The sequence below is a fragment of the Caretta caretta genome, chromosome 3 (genome assembly GCF_965140235.1).
Source record: "Caretta caretta isolate rCarCar2 chromosome 3, rCarCar1.hap1, whole genome shotgun sequence".
In the NCBI taxonomy this organism is placed as follows: domain Eukaryota; kingdom Metazoa; phylum Chordata; order Testudines; family Cheloniidae; genus Caretta; species Caretta caretta.
The window spans coordinates 42,924,823-42,952,160 of NC_134208.1; the positions used below are offsets into that span (position 1 = coordinate 42,924,823).

Below are 27,338 nucleotides of genomic sequence, written 5' to 3' on the forward strand. Positions count from 1 at the left end.
TTTAAATTCATACCTTTAGTTAATCTGGATTAATTTTCCTGTGTGTCACTGTGTATTCAAGTCCTTAGTCCCTTTAGTATAATCTTGTGTGGGGCTTTGTCAAAGGCCTTTTTGTGCTTTCATCTTTCAGACAAAAGTTCTGCTGGGGAACAATCGCTAATGTTTATGAAGTACACATTCCACTGGGGCACTAAGGAAACAGGAGCAGAACTTCAAGAAAGGAACACAAACTTCATTAAACAATTCAGCAACAATTCAGTTCTGAGGATCTCTTTCATGAGTGCCATTCATTCAGGAAACTTCCCATAACTTCAGTGGCATCAATGTCAAGCCTTTAATGGGCATGTGAATTTGCTGCTAAGAGGGTTATAGAATTACAACTGATATTTTCACCAGAATTGTCACTAGTGCAGCCTATGATAAAGATGCCACTTTTTAGGACAAGCTAAAGTAAACAAATACAAATAAAAATAATAAGAGAGCAGCATGAGCTCTAAGATATCACCATAAAGTTACCTTCACATCTTGGGAAAAGGTAGTTCCAGTTCCTGTTGATCCCATGTTGGCAAGTGAGAACAGCGTGACCTATTAAAACATACCCAGGATAGCACTCAAATGATATTGATTGACCGACGTTGTAATCCGAGTTGACTATATATCCATTTAAAAAAGGAGGAGGATCTGGGCAGTTTTGTAACTCATAAACTGGAAGAAAACAGAAATAAATATTAAACTAAAATAGATTATCTGATATTTTCTGAGTTAGATTAAGACTAGACGCCTAGTATCTCCAACAATAAGGGGACTGACACAATGTTATCAATGAGGAAAGAATCATCCATTTGGATGTTCTGTGAGGAAAAAAATCTAGGAGTCAGGTAGGATGACTCTTTCCAAGGGAAAGGGACTAGAAGGAACAGTCCATTTGAGGAGTTTGGAAAGGATCCTCAAGGAACCTGTGTTGGGAGGCTGGGCAAAATAATCAGTGCAGGGCTTGTGTGTTTAAGGACCCCCAAGCTTTTCGGTGATTCTATCCCCTTTACGTGTTTGTACAAGCCAAACATTTGTTCTGGAGTGACTGCATTAGGCATTTGCAGTTACCACATATTTAAAAGAAGGAAATTTCATAGGATGCCTTCTTACTATTTTGGCCCTTTTTAAAGTGTTATATTAAATCCTTTGCTTGGACATAGGCTAGGTATGATCCAATAAGTATTTTGTAAGGCTCCCTAACTCTAGCTTGTCAATGATTTACAGCAGATAATTGCAGACTAGGATACTATATTAAACCTTATTTGCTTTGCATTTTATTTCTCTGCTACAAACATAGCCTGCTTCTTGTGTTCTAATAAGCTGATTAATTGATACTGTGACAATATTTTTACCATAATACACAAAGGCACAAAATTATATAATTTATTAGATTAAAGAGGCATATGAATAACTAGTTTAATAAATTAACAATATATGTGTACACATAATTTAAAAAGAGTATGAGCAAACTAAGATCTATGTTGCCACTAGAAGCAATTAAACTGAAGACATATGGCATTCCATGGCTTTACATAGCAAAAACTCTTAATATTAACAGAAAAATCTTACATCTCCACAGTCTGCTTTTCTAATATTATTTTCAGATATACTCTAAAATAATGTTACTTCAAAAATTAAACATTACAGCACTCACAAAATACATATGCTTCACACTCACTGAACAAAGGTACACAAACTTTCATAAAAGAAGCACTGGGTATCAATACGATGTGGCTTTAATTAGTCTTATTTACAGAATTAACAAACAGACTGATTTTTTTTTTTTAAATTTGAGTATCTAACATTTCCAATGAGATGAGGGTACTCAGCATCCATGAACTTCAGGCTACATATTGGTGTCCACATTTGAAAATGTTGGTCTGATTCTATTTCTCCTTGCAAAGGTAGCACATGAGACCACTGCCTCAGATATAATTTCATCACCCTAGAAATCTGGGGCAAATTATTTGTCGTATAGGATTTCACTGAAGGACCCACATAATTCTGCATAATTTCCTTTTAATATAATTTTGGACCTGGTGAACCTGTGACAGAATTTCCTCATGGCTATGTGTGAAGCTTTGAAACCTTGATAATGCCTTAAACGGTATTTTAAAATAATTATGAAGCTTTTAACGCCCCTGTGATTTAGAAACTTACTCCATGTACCACATAAAAAGACACGACAAAACTCTCAATAACTGATCAGAGAACCCCCCTTCAAATATATCTACCTAGAGAGAGACAGTATGACTTTCAAATGTATTCTCCTTTCAGATGGCTCAAACAGAATCAAGAGGGTATTAATGCTCCTCAAACAAGTCTCATTTATTTAGAAAAAAAAAAAATTCTAAGGTCCAGATCCTCCGAGGTATTTAGACACCTAACTCTCACTGATATGTTTTGTTTTTTTTTGCCTCTGTCTTCATGAACAAGGTCAGCTCCCCAACTACTGCACTGGGCAGCACAGCATGGGGAGGAGATGACCAGCCCTCTGTGGAGAAAGAAGTGGTTTGGAACTATTTAGAAAAGCTGGACAAGCACAAGTCCAAGGCTAGATGCGCTGCATCTGAGAGTGCTAAAGGAGTTGGCAGATGTGATTGTGGAGCCATTGGCCATTTTCTTTGAAAACTCATGGCGATCGGTGGAGGTCCCGGACGATTGGAAAAAGGCTAATGTAGTGCCCATCTTTAAAAAAGGGAACGAGGAGGATCCGGGGAACTACAGGCCAGTCAGCCTCACCTCAGTCCCTGGAAAAATCATGGAGCAGGTCCTCGAGGAATCAATTCTGAAGCACTTAGAGGAGAGGAAAGTGATCAGGAACAGTCAGCATGGATTCATCAAGAGCAAGCCATGCCTGACTATCTAATTTCCTTCTATGACAAGATAACTGGGTCTGTGGATGAGGGGAAAGCAGTGGAAATGTTATTCCTTGACTTTAGCAAAGCTTTTGACACAGTCTCCCACAGTATTCTTGCCAGCAAGTTAAAGAAATATGGGCTATATGAATGGACTATAATGTGGAGAGAAAGCTGGCTAGATCGTCGGGCTTAACGGGTAGTGATCAATGGCTCCATGACTAATTGGCAGCTGGTATCAAGTGGAGTACCCCAAGGGTCGGTCCTTGGGCCGGTTTTGTTCAATGTCTTCATTAATGATCTGGAGGATGGCATGGATTGCACCCTCAGCAAGTTTGCAGATGACACTAAACTGGAAGGAGAGGTAGATATGCTGGAGGGTCGGGATAGGATTCAGAGGGACCTAGACAAATTAGAGGATTGGGCCAAAAGAAATCTGATGAGGTTCAACAAGGACAAGTGCAGAGTCCTGCACTTAGGATGGAAGAATCCCATGCACCGCTACAGACTAGGGACCGAATGGCTAGGCAGCAGTTCTGCAGAAAAGGACCTACGGGTTACAGTGGCCGAGAAGCTAGATATGAGTCAACAGTGTGCCCTTGTTGCCAAGAAGGCCATTGGCATTTTGGGCTGTATAAGTAGGGGCATTGCCAGCAGATCGAGGGACGTGATCGTTCCCCTCTATTCGACATTGGTGAGGCTTCATCTGGAGTACTGTGTCCAGTTTTGGGCCCCACACTACAAGAATGATGTGAAAAAATTGGAAAGCGTATAGCGGAGGGCAACAAAAATGATTAGGGGACTGGAACACATGACTTATGAGGAGGGGCTGAGGGAACTGGGATTGTTTAGTCTGTGGAAGAGAAGAATGAGGGGGGATTTGATAGCTGTGTTCAACTACCTGAAAGGGGGTTCCAAAGAGGATGGATCTAGACTGTTCTCTGTGGCAGCAGATGAGAGAACAAGGAGTAATGGTCTCAAGTTGCAGTGGGGGAGGTTTAGGTTGGATATTAGGAAAACCTTTTTCACTAGGAAGGTGGTGAAGCACTGGAATGTGTTACCTGGGGAAGTGGTGGAATCTCCTTCCTTTGAGGTTTTTAAGATCAGACTTGACAAAGCCCTGGCTGGGATGATTTAGTTGGGGATTGGTCCTGCTTTGAGCAGGGGGTTGGACTAGATGACCTCCTGAGGTCCCTTCCAACCCTGATATTCTATGATTCTATGATTTGTTTGATTTCAATAGGAGTTATGTGTAGGGTTGCCAATGCTCTAATCGCAAAAAAACGAACACCCTTGCCCCTAGGTCCCACCCCTTCTCCGAGGCCCCATCCCATATCCACTCCACCCCCCCTCCCTCCATCACTTGCTCTCCCCCACCATCACTCATTTTCACTGGACTGGGGCAGCGGGTTGAGGTGTAGGGTCTGGGATGGGGCCAGAAATGAGGAGTTCAGGCTTTGGGTTGGGACACGGGGTTGGGGCCGGGGATGAGGGGGTTGGGATGCAGGAGAGGAACGTGGGCTAGGGTTGAGGGGTTCTGATTGTGGGAGCTAGGGCAGGGCTGGGGCCAGGGGTTGAGATGAGGGAGGGGGTGCGGGCTCCGGCTGGGTAGGGGAACGAGGGATTTGGGATGCAAGAGGGGGCTCCGGGCTGGGACAGGGGTGCTGGAGGGTGTGTAGGCTCCCAGAGGGCATTTGTGTGTGGGAGGGGACTCAGGGCTGGGGTTGGGGTGCAAGAGGGGGTGCAGGATGCAGGCTTCAGGAGAGATTTTGGGTGCAGGAAGGGACTCAGGGCTGGAATTGGGGTTCAGGAAAGGGTGTGGGCTCCGGGAGGGTGCTCAGGGCTGTGGTGCCAGGAGGGGATTTGGGGTGCAGGCTCCAGCCAGGTGGTGCTTACTTCAGGCTGCTCCCACTCGGTGGCACAGCAGGGCTAAGGCAGGCACCCTGCCTGCCCTGGCTCCACCTTGCTCCTAGAAGTGGCTGGCATGTCCGGCTCCTAGGCGCAAGAGCAGCCAGGCACCGCCCCTTCAGGTCCCATTGGCTGCAGTTCCTGGCCAATGGGAGCTGCGGAGTCAGCACTCGGCAGCGCACCGAACTTCACTAATTGCCCCTGCACCTAGGAGCCACAGAGCCATGCCTGCCACTTCCGGGTGCTGCATGGAGCCAGGGCAGCCGGGGACCCTGCTTTAGCCTTCCTGCACCTCCAACAAGTCTTTTAATGGCCCAGTTAGCGGCGGTGACCATAGCCACCAGGGTCAAACACCAGACGCCTGGCAAACCTAGTTATGCACCTAAATACCCTTGAGGAGCTAGGCCAACCTGTCTAATAAGGCCTAACGGCCCAGATTTTTCACTGGTTTAAATCAATATAGCTCCAGAACAGAGCTTCACCAATTCAACGTAGCTTGAGGTTTAAAGTATCAATTTAAAGTAAGTATCAAATGAAAATCTGGCCCACTATAATACTACAAAGTGTGAACATAACAAAAGGCCCATAATATTCTGTCTGAACATGTTTTCAGTTCAACACTTAATTTCCACTGTTATAGTAACAGAAGTAACTACTCTCATTTATAAAGGGGACTCTTAGATAATCAGGACAAGCAGTTTTTAACTTTTTCTCTTGTGGGAAACACAAATGTTTGATTGGGGAAAAAAGTAACAACACTCTGGATTGCCAATGACATTTATCTGGATGCCCAACTATACAGTACCTCACTCAGAGCAAGACGTCCACATTTTGAAGTGCTTTTTTTTTTAACGATGGAGTATGTTAACACACCTGATGGAGGCTTTCACAGCATGTAATTTGATGCAAATTTGCAGATTCCTATAACGCTCTCTATATCATCCAATAAGAGACGTTGTCATTGCAGCACAGTTACCAATACAACTCAGATTTTGTGCAATACTTTATGTGTGATTGTGCACTTGCATCCAGAGACCTTATATGGCAATGCAAAACATTACACTGGTATTGTACTAGTAAGAAATTTCAGACTTTGAAAAATTACTGATTGTTAAATAAGCTAAATATAATACTGTGGTGGTTTATATTTGTTTGAGTGGCAACTTTTTCATGTTATCTGCACCAATTATGTTTTATAGTGACTGCACCTATTAGAGCAGCAAACACTTAATGGCAACAATTGTTTACACTTTAATGCAATTATCTACATTGTAATCATTATAGTCACATGTTCATCAAAAATGTGAGATTTTCACATTCCAGAAAGCAAAAGAGATATTGTTTTTAAATGATCAAACTATGTAAGTCACCAGGGCCCAAGGAAATACATCCTAGAATACTCAAGGAGCTGTCTGAGGAGAGATCTGAGCCATTAGCGATTATCTTCAAAGAGTCATGGAAGACGGGAGAGATTCCAGAGGACTGGAAAAGGGAAAATATAGTGCCAATCTACAAGAAGGGGAATAAGGACAACCTGGGGAATTACAGACCAGTCATCTTAAGTCAGGTATCTAATAGCTTTCTTTAACAGGGTAACAAGCCTTGGAGCTGGGAGTGGGGGAAAGTAGTAGGTGTGGTATTTCTTCACTTTAATAACACTTTTGATACTGTCTCACATAACCTTCTCATAAACAAAGTAGGGAAATACAACCTAGATGGAGCTTCTGTAGGGTTTGGTGCATAACTGGTTGGAAAACCATTCCGAGAGAGTAGTTATCACTGGTTCACAGTCATGATGGAAGAGCATAATGAGTGGGGTCCCAAAACGATCAGTTCTGAGTCCCGTTCTGTACAATATCTTTATTAATGATTTAGATAATGACAGAGAAAGTACACTTATAAAGTTTGTGGATGTCGGAGGGGTTGCAAGTACTTTGGAGGGTAGGATTCAAAGTTCAAAATGATCTGGAGAAATGATCTGAAGTAAATAGGAGGAAATTCAATAAAGACAAATGCAACTTTCTCCACTTAGGAAGGAACAATCAGTTTCAGACATACAAAATGGGAAATGACTGCCTAGGAAGGACTACTGCGGAAAGGGATCTGGGAGTTATAGTGGATCAAAACCTAAATATGAGTGAATGGTGTAACACTGTTGCAAAAGAAAAGCAAACAGCATTCTGGGATGCATTAGCAGAAATATCGTAAGCAAGACACAAGAAGTAATTCTTCTGCTCTACTCCACTCTGATTAGGCCTCAACTGGAGTATTGTGTCCACTTTTGGGAGCCACATTTCAGGAAAGATGTGGACAAATTGGAGAAAGTCCAGAGAAAAGCAACAAAATCAATTAAAGGTCTAGAAAATGTGACCTCTGAAGGAAGGTTGAAAAAACTGAGTTTGTTTAGTCTGGAGAAGAGAAGACTGAAGGAGGACATGATAACAGTTTTCAAGTACAGAAAATTTTTTACAAGAAGGAGGGGGGAAATATTTCTCATTAACCTCTGTGGATAGGGCAAGAAGCAATGAGCTTAAATTGCAGCAATGGCAGTTTAGGTTGGACATTGGGAAAAACTTCCTAACTGTCAATGTAATTAAGCTGTGGAATAAATTGTCTAGGGAAGTTGTGAAATCTCCATCATTGGAGATTTTTAACAGCAAGTTAGACAAACACCTGCCAGGGATGGTCTAGATAATACTTAGTCCTGTCCTGAGTGCAAGGGGCAGGACTTGAAGACCTCTTGAGTTCCCTTCCAGTCCTACAATTCCATGTTTCTATGATTCCATATAATGGTAAAATCCTTTAGAAAAGAATGTATAATGAATTTACCAAGAGCACCAGAAGAGAAGCTCCTTTTAGATATACCTCTTTATAAAAAAAATCATTAATGATATCTAATATTTAATATAGGGGTTTATATCTTCAAAGCACTACAAAAACATTAGCCAATTAAACAAATTTAATTAATTAATAAAATCTAATGTAGTTAATATATGCAGAGACAGGTTTCATACATTGCAACTGCGATACAAAGATATATTTCAAATAATATTTTTTATATTATAGATGATGTTTCTTCACCATATTTGTATGTTAAGAAATAGTTCAATGTGCGGAAAAGGATAACAATTTTGCTAAAATGGAACATAGGATCAGTCAGACCCACAACATCTATATATTCTGGATAAGGTAATAATACCTTCCTGTCTTTGATTACAGAGATTCAGAATGCCCTGCGCTTTCACAAAATATCCAATTTACAATTAGATAATATTGCTGTCAAAAGATAAGCTCAAAGAGTGATTATCCAAGCATATTTTACATTAACACTTGCCATAAAACTTAAACTGTTAAAAATACAATAATAAAAGTGAAGTACCCATTCCTGAATGTTTTTCCCCCCCAAAGCTAGTCATTCTCTGGAGGACTTTATGACATATACATTTTTAACTTACTGTAGTTAATACTGACACCAACTAATCAAGCAAGTGATTTAAGCATGTGTTTAAGTCTTGCCCAACATCACCCGGGAAGGCAATTGGACAGTTAGGAATAGAACCCAGCCCTCCTGCTTCCCAGTTTAGTAGCTAAAACACAGGAAGACGTTCTTTCCCTTTTGCAATGTCTCTGGGGAATATATAGTGAGGCCCAGCACAGAATCTAGATTGAGGTTCTTAGGTGAGGAATCATGAGCTGTAAGTAAGACAATACGTTTCCATCAGTTCTTTTCCTTTAAGGCAGCTCTGCAAATCTTTCCAGAGATGAAGGGAGATTTGAGCAATTTTGAATCTTTCATGGTTTCTGGAACTTAGAATGCCCATTGTTATTTTCTGCTAGATAGAGCCCATCATTTTCAGTGTGGTCAAACGATATTATGTATGTAGATGAGTGTGTTTGAGAAAGAGGAAGCATACACTAGGTACATCTTTTGTGGCTGTCTCCTGCAGCACTTTTGATCCCCAGGAGTAACAAGATGAGATACCCACCCCATCTTTGGCTTCTTTATAACACATAAAAGGACTTTCCCAGATCTGAAAAAAGCTCTGTGTAAACTCAGAGAGTTTGTCTGTCTCACTGACAGAAGTTGGCCCAATAAAAGAAATTACCTGACCCACCTTGTCTCTCTTTAGATCCCTGACACTCTCTTCTCCACTTCTAGATTGTGGCTTACCCTCCAGCAACTATTCAGACCTCAGGATCCTTAATACTACGGTAGTGGGGTTTTGCTTGAATACTTTAAAAAACAAACTCTTCTTAAATTGTATTATTATGAAAAGGCATCTAAATTCATAAATCTCCCCTCCCCAATCTTCTCCCTCTCCCTTTTTGCATTTCTGTAGTTAGAAATGGCACTTTCTTTCATTCAGGAAGAGGGAGGACACTTTTCTCTTACCCCAAGAGCTTTTATTGCATGGCCAAATGTAATCAAGAATACATTTGTGAGTTAAGAGTATCTGAAATTCCTCAGTTTAAATAAATATGCTAATTGCCCTTGCAGCCACCTCTTTAATATACAGTACATATTCTCACGGACATTCCAATTAGTTGGTCAATGCTTTTATTGTCATAGACTCTTCATTTGCCTGTCTTTCTTGTCCTTTTTGTAAGGGTATATCAATTTCATTTCATTCTGTCAGAAAGGTCATATTTTTAATTTATATAACTTTCTGCCAGTGATACTGTATTATGGCAGCCATATCAACCAATAACGTTTTTGACCTCTGTAAAGACTTATAAATCAATGACATGGTTTATAAATCAGATCTACAATTTAACTTAAAAGTCACTAGTATGACAAAAATGAGCCACATAATTCATAGACAGTTTCATGATTTATTAATTAGGCATATAATTTATAAATCACATATTGCTGCGCAGCTATCCAATTCTTGACTTATAAATCAGTTTTACGGTGTGTCTTGAGGTGAAAACCATTCACACAATGGAGCTGAGGACATCACCTAACACTTTCCGTTATAGGATGGCTGTTTTCAATTGCTTATAAGGTTTCCAAACTTTAAACATTCAGTATGAGAGCTTCCATGCCAAGTGTGTTCCTCAGGCCTTTTTTTTTTTTTTGGTATAAATAGTTCAGCCATTTCCAAGAATGAAGTTAGGGAAAAATATTTTTGGGTGCTCATATTATGCCCTAAGCATTACACTGAAAAGTTGCAATATCCCTATGAGTTACAGCAGGGACTTGAAATTTAGCAGAGGAATTGCTCTGATGTTAGGCATGTGCATTGTACTAGCCATGTAAAAGTCCACCCACATTTGGCCACAGTATAAGCCCCTGAAAAATCTTAGCTTTCACATGTTCAGTAGAAGTTTGTTATAGACTGGCAGCTAAATTCTCGGAGGATTCCATCTATACCAACCATGGTCAACCCCCTCATCTCCTATGTGACAACCAGACCACACATGTGCCGTCCTCACAAAAGACTTTTGCAAAACATGCTGTAACCCCTTGCATCAGAAACAGTCAGGTTTCTTGCCTTTAATTTCACTTTCCAAACTGTATGAAATAGTTTGAATTTGTTTTCCTAAGGAATCAGACAATCAATATTAATATATTTTTTTCTTTACAAGTATTTAACCCTGGACTAGGCCTTATTATTTGGTTAATGTCCAGCAGGCAGTCAGGACCGCCACTCTCTTAATAAGTTTCCAGGATGCAGAACTCCCTCAGTCCCTGGTCCACAGGATACTAAGACAGCTGACTGGGAAGGACTCTGACTTTAAAAGAACATCCTGTGAGATCCTGTATGGGAGAGAAGATTTGCTCCCTCTCCCAAGACGAAGGGCTGTTGAGATTAGGGAAAGTGCTATCCCCATCTCCACTCCAAAGATCATGATAAAGAGTCATAGAAAAGGAGATGATCCGTGCTTAAAGGGCCACTCATCCCTGAGAGGTACCATGCATAGGCATAGTTAGGGAGGCGTGCAGAGGGGCATTACAGAAGCAAGGTGTGTGGGGGAGCATGGTGATTATTACTGGTGTTATTTCTGTATGCTGTTTCTTAAAAAAAGAAAAGATACAATATTTGCTATGCATTAAAAGCTTTACATCGTATGTTTGGTATAGAAACTGTCTGATTACATCCATCTCTATTTGCCCCCCTATCTGGCCTCACATATTTGCCTGAATGAGAACTGTTGTGTTAATCATAAAATCATAGACTTTAAGATCAGAAGGGACCATTATGATTGTCTAGTCTGACATCCTGCACAACGAAGGCCACAGAATCTCACCCACTCACTACTGTAACAAAACCCTAACCTATGTCTGAGCTATTGAAGTCCTCAAATTGTGGTTTAAAGACTTCAAAGTACAGAGAATCCTCCAGCAAGTGACCCATGCCCCATGCTGCACAGGAAGGTGAACCCCCCCCAGGGCCTCTGCCAATCTGCCCTGGAGGAAAATTCCTTCCTGACCTCAAATATGGCTATCACCTAAACCCTGAGCATGTAGGCAAGACTCACCAGCCAGACACACAGGAAAGAATTCCCTGTAGTAACTCAGATCCCATCCCATCTAACATCCCATCACAGGCCATTGGGTATATCTACCATTAATAGCTGAAGATCAATTAATTGCCAAAATTACTCTATCCCATCATATCATCCCCTCCATAAACTTATCAAGCTTAATCTTGAAGCCAGATATGTCTTTTGCCCCCACTGCTTCCTTCGGAAGGCTGTTCCAGAACTTCACTCCTCTGATGGTTAGAAACCTTTGTCTAATTTCAAGTCTAAACTTCCTGATGGCCAGTTTATATCCATTTGTTCTTGTGTCCACATTGGTACTGAGCTTAAATAATTCTTCTGCCTCCGTGGTATTTATCCCTCTGATATATTTACAGATAGCAATCATATCTCCTCTCAGCCTTCTTTTAGTTAGGCTAAACAAGCCTAGCTCCTTGAGTCTCCTTTCCTAAGACAGGTTTTCCATTCCTCGGATCATCCTAGTAGCCCTTCTCTGTACCTACTCCAGTTTGAATTCATCCTTCTGAAACATGGGAGACCAGAACTGCACGCAGTATTCCAGGTGAGGTCTCACCAGTGCCTTGTATAACAGTACTAACACCTCCTTATCTCTACTGGAAATACCTCGCCTGATGGGTAGTATATTTCTAGGTGGAGGAGGTCCTAGTATTTTATTTGTTTGTTCCTGTTATTTGATTCCCCCAACTATATGTTTTAAAATCATATGTTTCTATTAATACAAATAAAATGTTATTTCTCCTTAATAACCTCTATGTTGCATTGCTGTTTTAGGAACATAGCTGATGAAAATACAATAGTAAGTACACCAAGTTATTTTCAAACAGAGTTCTGAAAAGGTTAATGTTACTATTTATTCTTGGCATTTATTAGTTGATCATTCCATTTTGAGATAATGTAATACACAATTAAATTCTGCAGCTTAAGCAAAAAGTGTGTCTGTAATTATAGGTCCTAATTTTTTTTTATCACATTCAGGTAGTGACTATCTGTATTTTACCATCTGTAAAACACAACATAGTTGAAATATCTCCTTTTCCATGACAGTCTGAATATTTAAGGGATTTTATTTATTATTATTAATTATTATTATTATCACTCCTTTGACAAAAATGTTAAGCTAGAGATTTATCTAGAGACAATGTATATAATTCTATTGATATTATCTGATCACATACCATTAACAACTCAATTTTCCTACAGTTCATGGAAAGATAATTCTGTGAACTGGTGAAATGAAATAAAAAAAAATCTCAGCTGTGTCATATGTGTCATATATACGTTGTGTTTGTTCATTTAAATTTTGCTCCCGTGTCTGTCTAAGGTTCAGGAAGTTCTCTTTAATTATGAGCCGAACTGACAGCACTAGTTAAGGTTGCCTAGGTTTCTCCCCCTGCATCCCAGGAGCTCTGTATGCCCTCCATACATCAAGCTCGGGTTCCCTATTCTCTTTCCATGCCAGGGCCTCTGTGAGCTCCTCCATGCCCCTTTATGCACACTTTCCCTCCCCTGTCTCAACTTCTACCCCATAACAGGGTCACCCATTCTTACCCTACAAGAGATTCTGTGTGACCCCTTCCTTTCCTTCAAAGCTAGAAGCTCTGTGTGACCACTCCCCGATCAGGCTCCTCTATACCAAGAACCCCATTCTCCCTCCCATGCCAGGAGCTGTGTGCGCATTCCCCCTTCCTCATTCCCATTCCACCCACCATTTCTACTCTCCTTTCTTTTCTCTCTCTTTCGTAGAATCATAGAATATCAGGGTTGGAAGGGACCTTAGGAGGTCATCTAGTCCAACCCCCTGCTCAAAGCAGGACCAATCCCCAACTAAATCATCCCAGCCAGGGCTTTGTCAAGCCTGACCTTAAAAACTTCTAAGGAAATAGTATGTCCAATATTTTTAAATTCTACTTAGAGGCTGGGCAGAGCTAAAATAAGGAATATTGTTATGCAGGAGTGTGTTATTGTCTGCCATCAACTGGTTCTCTGATCACTAGTAAGTTACAGAAATGCTATCCAGATGCCAGGGGCTCAGAACGTCACCCATTTCTCCCCTCCAGTTTTCCCCATTTTCAGCCACATCAGTAGGGTTTTCCTACTGATGCTTTGAACATTCCCTGAAATGTTGTGACTGACTCCCTGTTACATCCAAACAGCTATACAAAGAAATGCCATCAAGTTGAGTGTAAGGGCCACACAAAGTCAGCCACTTAAGCCTTTCTTCATATCACTTGCCACCCACAGGAAACAATGTTTCACAGCACAAACAGCTTTCACACATCAGAAAGATTTTTTTTTTGTATTAAAAATTGTATTCACAGAACATTTTCAAGAGTAACTATGGTTGTCCTTTTCTGACTTTATTGTAAATAAATTACAAATACTTTAGAAGCCAATTCAGTTTTTGTTCTGTCAGTTCCTAACTGAATACATTGTCTTGTTTTCCTGTCTGAATTAGCAAGTGACCAGAGAATTTTTGACAGGCAAACATACCATGTTTCACAAGTATAGCATTCAGTGGATGTGTCATTACACAAACTAAAACTATTTCCCCATATTTATTTTCCTCCCCTACTGTTCCTCACACGTTCTTGTCAACTGCTGGAAATGGCTGTCAAGGTTCCTCCCCCACTCTGAACTCTAGGGTACAGATGTGGGGACCTGCATGAAAAACCTCCTAAGCTTATCTTTACCAGCTTAGGTCAAAACTTCCCCAAGGTACAAAATATTACACCCGTTATCCTTGGAATGGCCGCTACCACCACCAAACTAATACTGGTTACTGGGGAAGAGCTGTTTGGACGCGTCTTTCCCCCCAAATACTTCCCAAAACCTTGCACCCCACTTCCTGGACAAGGTTTGGTAAAAAGCCTCACCAATTTGCCTAGGTGACTACAGACCCCGACCCTTGGATCTTAAGAACAATCCTCCCAACACTTGCACCCCCCCTTTCCTGGGAAATGTTGGATAAAAAGCCTCACCAATTTGCATAGGTGACCACAGACCCAAACCCTTGGATCTGAGAACAATGAAAAAGCATTCAGTTTTTACAAGAAGACTTTTAATAAAAAATAGAAGTAAATAGAAATAAAGAAATCCCCCCTGTAAAATCAGGATGGTAGATATCTTACAGGGTAATTAGATTCAAAAACATAGAGAACCCCTCTAGGCAAAACCTTAAGTTACAAAAAAGATGCACAGACAGAAATAGTTATTCTATTCAGCACAATGCTTTTCTCAGCCATTTAAAGGAATCATAATCTAACACATACCTAGCTAGATTACTTACTAAAAGTTCTAAGACTCCATTCCTGTTCTGTCTCTGGCAAGAGCAGCATACAGATAGACACAGACCCTTTGTTCCTCTCCCTCCTCCCAGCTTTTGAAAGTATCTTGTCTCCTCATTGGTCATTTTGGTCAGGTGCCAGCGAGGTTACCTTTAGCTTCTTAACCCTTTACAGGTGAGAGGAGCTTTCCCCTGGCCAGGAGGGATTTCAAAGGGGTTTACCCTTCCCTTTATATTTATGACAATGGCCCATCTTGATTATCATTACAAAAGGTTTTTTTCTCTCCTGCTGGTAATAGCTCACCTTAACTGATCACTCTCCTTACAGTGTGTATGGTAACACCCATTGTTTCATGTTCTCTGTGTATATAAAATCATCCTACTGTATTTTCCACTGCATGCATCGGATGAAGTGAGCTGTAGCTCACGAAAGCTCAAATAAATTGGTTAGTCTCTAAGGTGCCACAAGTACTCCTGTTCTTTATTCAGGAATTAGTCACTCCACATTTTACATGCTATTTATAACAGTAAGAATGGTTGAATGGCAGAATATCTAAATAAATAGCCTTTGTTAGGAAAGTTGCTGTGGTTTCCTTCTTTTTTTCATATCAGTGGAAATATATAAGTTCACGTTTAAAAATAGCTGTAAATTTTGAGAAGAAAATAATTCCAAATTTTACCTTTTTAGTTGTTACATTTAAATATCCAAATCCCAGCTAATTTAACTAAACTTTGTTCCTGAGCCTCAATTCTCTAGTTTAATCATCTATTAGCCTTAATGCTACAGTAAGCCAATTTTTACTGAATTATTACTACTTCAGTGGACCATCTCATTTTTTTCTAGATTCTTCATGTAGTCATTTACAAAGTGTTACTTCAAAAAAAATCTCTAGTACATAGAAGCAAGATTTCCTTTGACAGACCACTGAGATCATCTTCACAAAGAACATATAATCACTAGGAACTATCTTGATCCTTTCTTGCCTGCTTTAAAAAATCCTTCTTATAGGACCTATATCTTGTCAGATTTTTAATGTTTTCTAATATGTTTATTAATTAATTTTAGGACTAACTCTCTCCTACTCTCTCCAGTAGTTAAGGTGAGTCAAAACAGGAGTGGCACTCACAATTTCTTGTCTCAGGCATGATTCTACTTTACATCACAGAGTCATAGATTCATAGCTTTTAAGACCAGAAGGAACCATTGTGATGAACTAGTCTGACCTCTTGTATAACACAGCCCACAGAATTTGCACAAAATAATTCCTGGAGCATATCTTTTAGAAAAACATACAATCTTGATTTTAAAATTGTCAGTGATTGAGAATACACTACAACCCTTGGTAAATTGTTTCACCATTAAAAATGTACACCTCATTTCCTCTCAGAATTTTGCAAGTTCCAGCCATTGGATCGTGTTATACCTTTCTCTGCTACATTGAAGAGTCCATTTTTAAAGAGTTGTTCCCCATGCAGGTACTTAAAGACTGTAATTGAGTCATCCATAAACCTTCTATTTGGTAAGCTAAATCAATTGAGCTCCTTGAGTCTATCACTATAAGGCATGCTTTCTCATCTTTGAATCATTTTTGTGGCTATTCTCTGAACCCTTTTCAATTGATCAACATCCTCTTTGAATTGTGGGCACCAGAACTGGACACAGTACTCCAGCAGTGTTAGCACCAGTGCAAAATAGAGAAGTAAAATAACTTCTCTACTCTTACTTGAGATTCTCCTATTTATGCATCCTAGGATCACAATAGCTCTTTTTGGCCACAGCGTCTTGCTGGGAGCTCATGTTCAGCTAATTACTCACAATGACCCCAAATATTTTTCAGCTACAGGATGGAGTCCCCAACACTGTAAGCAAAATGTACAGTCTTTGTTCCTGGATGTACACATTTACATTTAGCACTATTAAAACACATACTGTTTGCTTTCACCCAGTTTACCAAGCAACCTTGATCTCTCTGAATCAGTGATCTGTCCTCTTTATTAGTTACCATTCCCAATTCAAAAAAACAGAATTTTTAGTAGATATGAGCTCTCACTGCAGCACCCTACTAATAAATCACAGTGCAGTTGATAAAATGACCCAGCAATTTCATTGTGTGAATTATATGGTATGTGGAATTTTGAGATTCAACTTTACCAGGTACAACTGGCAACATGTTGTGCAGTATTACGATATCACAATGTTTGTTAAGAAATCTCACTAACAGTCTTCCTTGTATTCTGCCAGAACTCTGAACAGGAGCAACAGGATAGGTAGATGATGGTTTGTTTAAATGCCAACAAAGACAAAAGAAAACCACATTTTCCATTAGGGACATGAAAGAGAGAAAGCCACACCAACACTACAAGAAACCCCAAACCAAACCAAGCCCATGTGCCCTACCTCCCCAAAGACACCACAGAGAAAAAATCATAAAACAAATTAGTTTATTCGCTCCTTTGGAGGGGATGCCAAAGGTTTGCCATTCTAGTCACAATGGTGTGTCTAGCAGAAGGTATCAAAGAGCCAGATAATGGCTTGAAGTTTGAGGTCTGAAGTATAACTGAACTTATTTGGACTCAATATAGTTAAAGGAAAATTTGTTACAATCTGTAGGGAAAGAGACACTGGGATTATTCTAGACAGAAGCTAGGACAGAGAGTTTTGGAGAAAACTCAGGAGCTACCCTGTACGGGCTCGTACTGTGTTTATGTTATAGAATTTTTTTAGTTTACTGCTTCTAAAACTGCCTGGAAAGAACATGAGTGTGATGTTGTGTGTTTTGAAATCAGATCTGGGAGTCCCCAGATAACTGCTGCATCCTGTCCTCTACCCAAGTTCTGCTAAAACCTGGTGGGCCAAGAAGCTAATAGGACTATAGCTTCAACCAAGGTACCACCCACGGGAGCCCTTTTCCAAGGATCACACAGCTCCACTGATTGGTTCAACCACACTACTTATGTCAGAAGGAGGCACAAGGAGTTTATCTGAGCAAAATGGTGATTTCCTGTTGTGGCTGCACTGGACTCTGCTTGTGCCTGCCTCCTGCACCCAACCCCATTCCTGAACCCTGCTCCACTCCTGACTCCTGCTTCACCCCTGCCTTTGCTCCTGTTCCCATGATGATCCTGCTCTGTGCTTGACCCTTCCCTCTCCTCCAGTTCCTGCCCATTTGCCTTCCTTTTGACCATCAGTTACCAGTCCTGACTCTGACCCCAGCCTCCAACTTCTGACCCTGATTATGGCTTGACCCTTGGCTCTGGCATTTGGTATCTGACCTCAACTCTGGCCCTCAGCTTTTATTCCTGGTTCTGACTCTGTCTTGACCCCTGGCTTTAGTAATTGACAGTTGACTCAGGTCCTATCCCTTGGCTTCATCCCCCAACCTGGACACATGCTCCTTCCATTAGACCTGACTCCTGCTCTGACTACTAGGCCAGACCACATGCATAACAAAAACTTTTTAAAACTAGTATCAGATTTCAATTAAACCAGAACTCCCACAATAAAATCCGAACCAGAAGGTGCTTTCTGTTCAAACCCAAGCCTACAGTCAGCTGTTCTCTCTCATTGTTCTGCCCTTGGCCCTGCAACAGTGATTAAGGCTCACAGTATCATGTTAAAGTTATAGATATGTGCACTAATTAGTAATGTTATTTATATTAAACAAAAAAAATTGAGAGATGAGAAGAAAGCAAACAAAAAGGAAGATAGATGAAACATTAAACAGTTCATATGCTCTATTTCATTAACTTAAACATTATACAAAGTCTTGGCCTTGATCCAGCAAAGCTTTATGCATATACTTTATTGTATGCACTTTGAAGAGGCGCACCGAAGTCAGTAGGACTACTCACAGTACTTAAAGTTAAGCACATGCATAAATCTTTGTAGGGTCTTGGATGTGCTTGAACAAATCTGAATGTATTTGTTTTAGTTGCATTTCTTGGCATTCTGAGTTTCTGTTTCTTTTCACAGGAGTTTAGATTGCAAAACTCAACATGTTATAAATATTTATATTTTATAATATATACACACATACTTTCTAAACAATTATGACTAAATCCATAAGTTCTTATTCAGTTTTGACTAGTCTTATTCAAGTAAAACTCCTATTGAAATGAGTACAAACCTAATAATGAGAACTTCTAAATTTGGCCAGAGCAATAAAAGGAAGCAACATAATCCAGTAGATAAACCACAAGAAAGGGACTCGAGAGACCTGGGTTCTACTGTAAGCTCTATCAGTAACTTTGGCCAAGTCACTTCACTCCTTCCTCAGTTTCCCCATCTGTAAAGCGGGGATACTGATACATAACTTCCTTTGTAAAATAACTTGAGGTCTATGCATGAAAAACACTCTATAACAGCTATACATTATCATAATTATTTTTAAAAAAGCAAAAGAAAAATATTTTGAGGTCATTCCATAATAAGTAAGTTAGCATGCCTCTTATTCTCTATACGGTTCATTGGTTTAATTATTACTTACCTTGGTATGCAAGCTTAAATCCTTGTCGATTCTCTGAGTGATCGCTATAAAAATGGATGAGTGTTTCATGAGTTGTACTTAGCAAAGATGGTGGGAGTTCCGTTCCGCTAAACTGCCCTATCATAGAATTGGTGTGGGAAGGCCCATTCTGAATTTCAAGAAAGTCATGATTAGCTTCAGTAGAGAAATTCAGAAATTGAATATGTGCACCTGTATGGGAAAGTAATCAGAATTATAAACAATGTTCATAATACATTTTTTTCATGCTACACTAAACAAATACAGAAACTGACATAATCAACAAATCAGTGCTGTACAGATTATACTGCGACCGATGTTTTCAAATTTAGGTACCTAAATTTAGGCATCTAATTCCACATTTAGGCATCTAAACAAAAGTAGCCTGGTTTCAGAGGGTGCTATCTTCAGTGAGGGCTACAAGAGGTACAACTCCTCTGAAAATCAGGCCACTCTTATTTAGGTGACTAAATATGTATTTACGTGACTAAATCGAAGCATCAACGCTTTTTGAGAGACAGATTAGATGGTTTAAGTCATTAGATATTCTCTATCTGAAATGACAAACTTTTTAGGACAGAAGAATACATATTTCTGAATTAGAGACTATTCAAATATGTCAATTCAGATCTGAAGACACATTGTATATATTACTCACATCTGAACTCTGGAGTTTAATCATGCTATTTATGATTGTCAGTTTGACATGTCAATGCAAACAGTTTTCTATGTGAAACGATTACTGCCATAAAATTATACAAGATGAGACTGATAGCTAAAGAAATGAAATTACTATCAAAAGTTAACTAAAATTGCACCACTTCCTGCTCCAAACTCTATGGGAATGCTCCCCCCCCCCCAATTTGGAGATATGGTACTTTTAGGACTCAAAATCCAAAACTGTGCTTATTTTCTTTCAGAAATATAAACCCACCAATAGTCATCATGACTCATAGCCTATAAAACTTTATAGTTTTGTATATGGTGGTCAATTGATTGCAGTTAACTCAAGTGATTAAAAATCTAGTTAATTTGTTTTGGGTTAAAGAGTCATGATTAATTGCTGTTTTAATTGCACTGTTAAACAATAATAAAACAACAATTTAAATTTATTATAAATATTTTGGATGTTTTTCTACATTTTCAAATATATTGATTTCAGTTACAACACAGAACACAAAGTGTACAGTGCTCACTTCATATTATTATTTTTGATTATAAATATTTGCACTATAGTAAAAAACAAAATAAATAGTGTTTTTCAATTCACCTCATACAAGTACTGTAGTGCAATCTCTTTATTGTGAAAGTACAAGTTTAAATGCAGAATTATTTTTTTAAATACTACTTTCAAAAACAAAAGAATGTAAAACTTTAGAGCCTACAAGTCCACTCAGTCCTACTTCTTGTTCAGCCAATCGCTAAGACAAAAATGTTTGTTTACATTTACAGGAGATAATGCTTCCCGCTTCTTATTTACATTGTCACCTGAAAGTGGGAACAGGCATTCACATGGCACTGTTGTAGCCAGCATTGTAAGGTATTTACTTGCCAGATATGCTCTACATTCCTATGCTTCAACCAGCATTCCAGAGGACATGCTTCCATACTGAATTTAAACTGGTATTCTATTATTGTTTAACAGTGTGATTAAAACTGTGATTAATCACTACTATTTTTTAGGTTTCAGAGTAACAGCCGTGTTAGTCTGTCTTCGCAAAAAGAAAAGGAGTACTTGTGGCACCTTAGAGACTAACCAATTTATTTGAGCATGAGCTTTCGTGAGCTACAAGTGAGCTGTAGGTGAGCTAAGGTGCCAGAAGTACTCCTTTTCTCTTTACTATTTTTTAATCTCACAATTAATTGTGATTATTTTTTTAATCGTTTGACAGCCCTAATTTAAATTTATCTTGTTGGATTTTCAACATTGTCTAATTGTTACAGGAAAATACTGTCAATCTGTATAACAAATGAGTAAAGCATCACATTTTGGGACACACTTGGATCTCAATCTTGCACTGAGCTTTGTGTAGACCCCTCTACTTGTACTTAGCTCAGTGAAGGACTGGGGTTTTATTCCTTTACAAGGCTGGAATAAATATCAGAGCAATACAAAAGGAATTAAAATGAATCCAATTCTGGGAACTAAAGTCATTGAGAGAGTATTTATTTCAGTGGGAGTTGGATCAGGCCCTAAATGTCAAAGGGAGCCACCTGGTGGAATCCTTGTCCATGACACTAATATTTACCCATTTAGACCATATAACAATCCTTCAGAATAACTTTTTATAGTCTTGATCAGAATTTTAAAATAATCTTTACACACATATTTATACACCTGAAGTATTTATTCTTGTAATAAAGGAAATCCACCACTTTCTGAATTAAGAGCTCACAATAGTATAATAGTAGTTTACTCTACCATAGTTAGAACATCAGTTATAGTACCTTTTTGTCAGGGTCTTACAATATAATTTATCTGTGAAAATGTCCCTAAGATTCACTTGGCAAAAGATATCTAAAACTGTGTGTGAATTATTTTTACAAAGACTTGGGGAAGTGGGGGACAAATCCTGTGATTTTATTTTAAATTATTGAATTCCAAAATGCATATTGTACTAATTTAACTTTAAAAATAATATTTTGAAATAAAAATGTGACACTGGTGGACAGGTGCCAGCTCATGCCAAAACCCCATGTCAATTCACTTCTGTATTCGTATAGATCAAAGTAATTGTTAAATACATAACAGTGTAGTTGGTATTTAAACTTCATGAAAACTAATGAGACATTAATTGCATTGTTTCCAATTATCTGTATCCTGTGATAATATTGACCTGAAGAGAACCTAGCATTAAAAGTTAGTAAGCTAATGCTCCCTGGACTCAATACAAAGGGGTTATCCTATTAGATTCCATTCCAATATAGGCTACAATACTTATAAACAACTGGCTAGTAAAATTTCAGCTTTAAAATCTAACTGGCACTTCAGCAAATTCATAAAATTGAACCCTTTTCATACTTACAAATTAAAGACTGTAATATAACGCATAAGATTGCATGGCCAGTTTTCAGTCTGCCATTTTCTAATTTGAAAATGAAAGCTCTTTCTAATTTGAAAGTGCTTAATCCTGAACTTTGTATTTCTTAATTTTAAAGTTTACTGATGAGCACAACCTTAACTGTAGTTGTCTCCAGTGTATATTTTATTGCCCTTTGTGAAGCTCCATATTTTGCCACTCAGTGTCATGTTGACCAATATATCGAAAGTAATAACATTAAACTGTATTGAAAAAATCATTTTACTGCAACTTCTAAATAACCTTTTTAAAAAGCTGTGTAACAGAAAACTGAATAAGGACCAAGGTCTATATTTTCTAGTTTGTTTTTTTTTAAAGATCAATACTCAGAAACTTAAAAGCCCCCAATTTTTAAGAAGCAGATAAACAATACATATATAAATTACACCTCCTTTTATATCTTATTTTCATGTAAGATTTTTTGAGGAAAGAAACATTTCCCATTTGAAAATAAACACTGAAGAAAACCACAGTATAAACCCAAAGGAGCACAGCAGGAACTTATGCAAACTCAGTCTCCTCTCACTGCAGTTCCTCCTTCTTTTTACTAATGTTAGGGCAATCTGAAGTAAATCAGTTACTAAAAGTTGCCATTGTCATGACAACCAAGGCAATAATGACTCCCCCCCAAGTATGCAAATGAACTGGAGGAAATGAATGATGAGTGGTTGATTTTATCTCTGATGTCAAAATGTTATTGATCAGGCAGCTGCAGGAGACAGCAAATGTGCACTGTAATAGATCACAGACTCACTGCTGCGATGCCTCCTGCTGGTTGTCTTGGGAATTAGCTCTCCATCATATGGAGCGCCTCCTACTGGCTGGCGTCTCACCTGCCACTGGTCCCCATGTCCCTCCTGGATCCTGGTGCCTTTTAGCTCAGGGTTCTGCCCCAGCAGTACCCCCATGCTCTGGGTCTCCCCTCCCAGGGGAATCTCCAACCCTCTATGCCCATCTTACCTCAGTGGCTACTGCCAGTCATCATCTACCCCCCTCTCACTGGGGCAAACTGCAATCTGTAATGGCCACTCATCATCGGCAAGGGGGTTGGACCTCTGCCTCTGCCTATCTCTGAGCTGCACCTCTGTAGCCCCAGTACCTCCTTTAGCCCTACCCAAGGCCTCAGCCTGGGGAGTTGCCAGGCTGGAGCACCCCAGCTCCTATTGCCTTTCCCCAGCACTGCTCTGCACCCAGTACCCTGCTCCCAGGCAGCTATGTCCTTCTCTCCCTCCACAGCTAGAGAGAGACTCCATAGCTCCTGGCCTCCAGTGCTCTTATTAGGGCCAGCTGGGCCCTGATTGAGCTGGCCACACCTGTGGTCAGCTACTCAGTCAGTTTCTCCCAACTGTTCTCACTCCTCTTATTTCAGGAGCAGGGTAACTACCCCACTACATGCACTATAGGCTATTTCAGTGGTGGAAAACCTGGGGGCCACAGGCCACATATAGCCCATCAGGTTAATTTGAGTGTAGGCCGCGAGACATTTTGCTGACTTTGACCATCCTCAGGCACGGCCTCGGGCAGCTCCCAGTGGCCGCAGTTCTGCCACTCACAGGGATCTGCTACTCACAGGTGAGTGCCCTAACCACTGGGCTTGGGCTATTCTGATGTGCGGCTCTTTGTTGAGACTGTTCCACTGTGGATAATAAATTTAAAAAAAAAAAATCACTGAAGCAGGGAGCCTGGATCTCCTACCTCCTAGCTAAGTGCTGTAACCACCATGCTAAAGAATCATTCTCATATTTGCTTTCTCTCTTACCCAATATCTCTTTCATTATTTATCTAAAGTGGAACAGCTTCAACAGCAGAGACTAAGGGAACCCCACATCAGAATATGCCATTGCCCAGTGGTTATGACACTCAAATAAGAGATGGCACATCCTAGTTCAAACCCTTCTAACCTTCAGGTATGTGTTTGTGGGGGGAGGGGATTTGAACTGGAGGTCTCCCATGTCCCCAGGTGATTACCATAACCACTGGATTTAAAGTTATGAGAGAGGTCCCCCTATTGCCCTGGCTGTTCTTTGTAAGCTCACTTATTGGGGTCCTATCGAGAGGAGAGATCTGAGCATGTTTATTGGATCAGGCAAGTTGGACAAGTTAGAAGAAGGAATGCCTATCTTCCCCCTGTTCATGAATGGCTGCAGTGTTTAGATGTCTGGATATTTGGCATAGGGCTGCAGTGTGTTTGGTCAGAGGCAGAAATGTAGGTGCCTAGGGAACCTTTACAATAAAAATTTAGGTACTAAGCAACTAGTGTTTGGGGGCTGTTTTGTGAATCCCAGTGGGGCCTGATTGTGGCATTTAAGAACCTAGAGTGTCAATTAGGCATCTAGGTCATTTTGTGAATCTAGCCCGGGGGCGGAAATCAGGCTTTTCCCAGGTTTTCTACAAAAAACTAACTTTCAAAATACACTTTGGAGCTCATTCCACACACATATTAATTAGTGGCTGAAATTTGGTTCAAATTCCTCATGGCATGTTTACAAAAAACAGTTCTGTAAAAAGCTGAGAGACCATGGTACAGACTCCATAAAGTGGAAAATCTGATGCAATCTTAACTATGGTCTCACTACTGCAAGACCATAATATACTGTGTTTCATCGTTGAATATTAACCAAATCAGTGAAAAGTACTGACAGAATAAATCAAAGATTTGCAAGGTGAGAAAGCTTTCTATTAGATTATTTCTACTGATATTACAAATTATGTGAACACCTTTACTTTGGGAAAACAAACTAATAAGTATTGCTAACAACAATCTACAAGAATATTGAGCAGTTCTGACTCATTTTACCAAACAGCTTTATAGCCCTTACAATCTCCTTTCCTACTACTGTATATTTGCTCACCATGTACAATATACGGTCCAATTTTAAAAGAAAGTTAGAGATAAGATTATTCTAGAAAGGGAACATGGTGAGCCAGAAACCAGAAAATAATTATTTCCCTGTTTCTATGTTTAATTTTTTTAAAAAAGTGAACCCCAGCTGGATATTCAATTTTATTAATTTATTTTTCTAAGCCCACCGTAGACTTCAGTAGTAGTCTTTGCAATTTCCAAGAGTTACTACTGTGATCCTACTGGAACTGTATAATTTAAGAGAACGATGTCATGTGAAGTAGATGCTGTAATAGGGAGACAGTTGAAACTTCTCAGTAAAAGTTACAGAAGATAAAGTAGAGTAGAGGAGCACATATATTCGTAATCATTGGGGCCAGTGACACAAGATGGCTGGGGTTCCTGAGGTTATGAGTTGACATTTGAAATCATTTCACTGGAGGATTCATTCCTACACTCTAGTAATATCCATTATTGATAATCTTAGAAATTAAAATAATGCAAATTTGATAATATAGCATTCTATAAAGTGATATAAATGTTCAGGGAAAGGCTTAGAAACTAAAGAGACTAACATATTTTGATTGAATTATAAATATTTTTGTTGAAGTATTTTTTCCAACTGGCTTTCTTTCAATATTGCTTGAGTCCCTGATATAAAAAGCTTTCTTCCTATATTGAAGAATATAATATATTTGCTTCTGAAACACTTCATTTTTCAGAAGATGCTTGACTTACAAATCAGTTTTTGTATGTCTGTAAGACTACTTATGTTAAAGTGTTTGCAGGATTGGGAGGCCATTGGAGACATTCCTGTCTTGTAAATTGTAAACTCCTTTGGGCAAGAGTCTGTGATTTTCTGTATATTTGTAAAGTGCCTAGTACAGTGGAGCATGATATAAAGATTCTGATTAAAAATTTACCAGGTAATATATGACCATTTTTCTCAAGTGTTTAAGAAGTGAATGGTTAAGAATGACTTTACAAACCGCAGTGTAAATGATGCAAAAGAAAATAGTCTTTACACTGTTATCCCAACAAAAAGAAAGTTTTAAAAAAGCATACAAAGCGAGGGGCAGGTCCTCAGCTAGTGCAAACTGCACCGCTCCTCTGAAGTCAATAGAGATATGACCATTAATACCAGCCAAGGATCAGCCACTATTTTTGTTTTATGTGGATAAACTTTTAACAAAATTCATTAGAGCTCAGAATGATAGTAGGATATGTAATACTGAAATTGATTAACCTAACTAATTAGTTTAGCATAATATATCTGCTGTAAATAGTATATATTGTTACATAAAACCATGTTATGAAGGCAAACTGAAAAAGCAGAACATACATGAATTTCTATACAAGGGTATGATGAATTAATAGTGTTTTGTTTTTTTTTTAAATTAGCACTGGTGTTGAATTTTCACTACGTGGCATCATGTTTCAGAGCATGAAACCTCATCTCCCTTTTATTTCTAATCATGATATGGGATATATTTTTATATGTGCTGTTATAAATCATTTATTATCCATGATCATCACCCCAACCTAATTATTATTTATTCGATGAGGCAGACACTAAAACAACATCTGTAATACACTAGTGAACCCAAGAAGGCTGTAAACAAGTCTGTGGTTGCTATTTGAGGAATTTGATTTCAATTGCTTAGGACTTTTTCAACCTAATATGTGATACCAGAACTTCAGCCTTACTGTCCACTACATTCATGCAACTTATGCAACATTATTCATAAATATAAAAAATGAAGAAGTTATGTTGGTGGATTGGGAAAGGGCATTTTAAATAAAAGACCTCTAACTGAATTAGAAGCTACATTTTGTAATTAATTTGATGCATCACCATGCAGCAGATTTAAATTGCTTTGAATCCAGCTTCTGAGAAAGACTGAATTTGCAGATAATACCATTCTAAGTTAACGTTTGCTGTGGTCAATGATTTAATATAAATTGAAACCATTTTCAATTGAAAAGACAGTGTATAATTATTTGCAGTGTTGTTGCACAGTTTTGTAAGGGGTATAAGAAATTCCAACTTGACAAACCATCATTTATTTTGGCAGTCAGATTACTTGCATATAAATCTGAAATCTGCTGAAGTGTTGAAATTGTTTCTTTCCAAAATACCACACATCTGCCTCAACAGGTGGGGGAACCTGAGGGGCCTTGCAGTGAAAGAGGACATCCTCAGCAGCAAGGAGGGACACACTTGCTGAACACCCTTGGAGTCTCTAGCACCCACTGACCAGTTGTTGGGGAGAGGTACTGATTGGCCAGCATTTGATAGCTCCCAGGATTTAACCTGAAGCA

At 39.2% G+C, this 27,338-nt stretch overlaps 1 protein-coding gene across 2 annotated transcripts in view; it reads right to left on the bottom strand.

Annotated features, from left to right (window-relative positions):
- CSMD1 (CUB and Sushi multiple domains 1) overlaps positions 1–27,338 on the bottom strand; it is a 1,991,107-nt gene that overhangs the window by 214,913 nt on the left and 1,748,856 nt on the right. For both annotated transcript variants that reach the window (XM_048845330.2, XM_048845329.2), the window contains exons 41-42: positions 19,077–19,286; positions 517–705 (exon numbers count right to left, since the gene is read on the bottom strand). In XM_048845330.2, the coding sequence (XP_048701287.2) occupies positions 517–705; positions 19,077–19,286 (399 nt within the window). The remainder of the gene's footprint in view (positions 1–516; positions 706–19,076; positions 19,287–27,338) is intronic.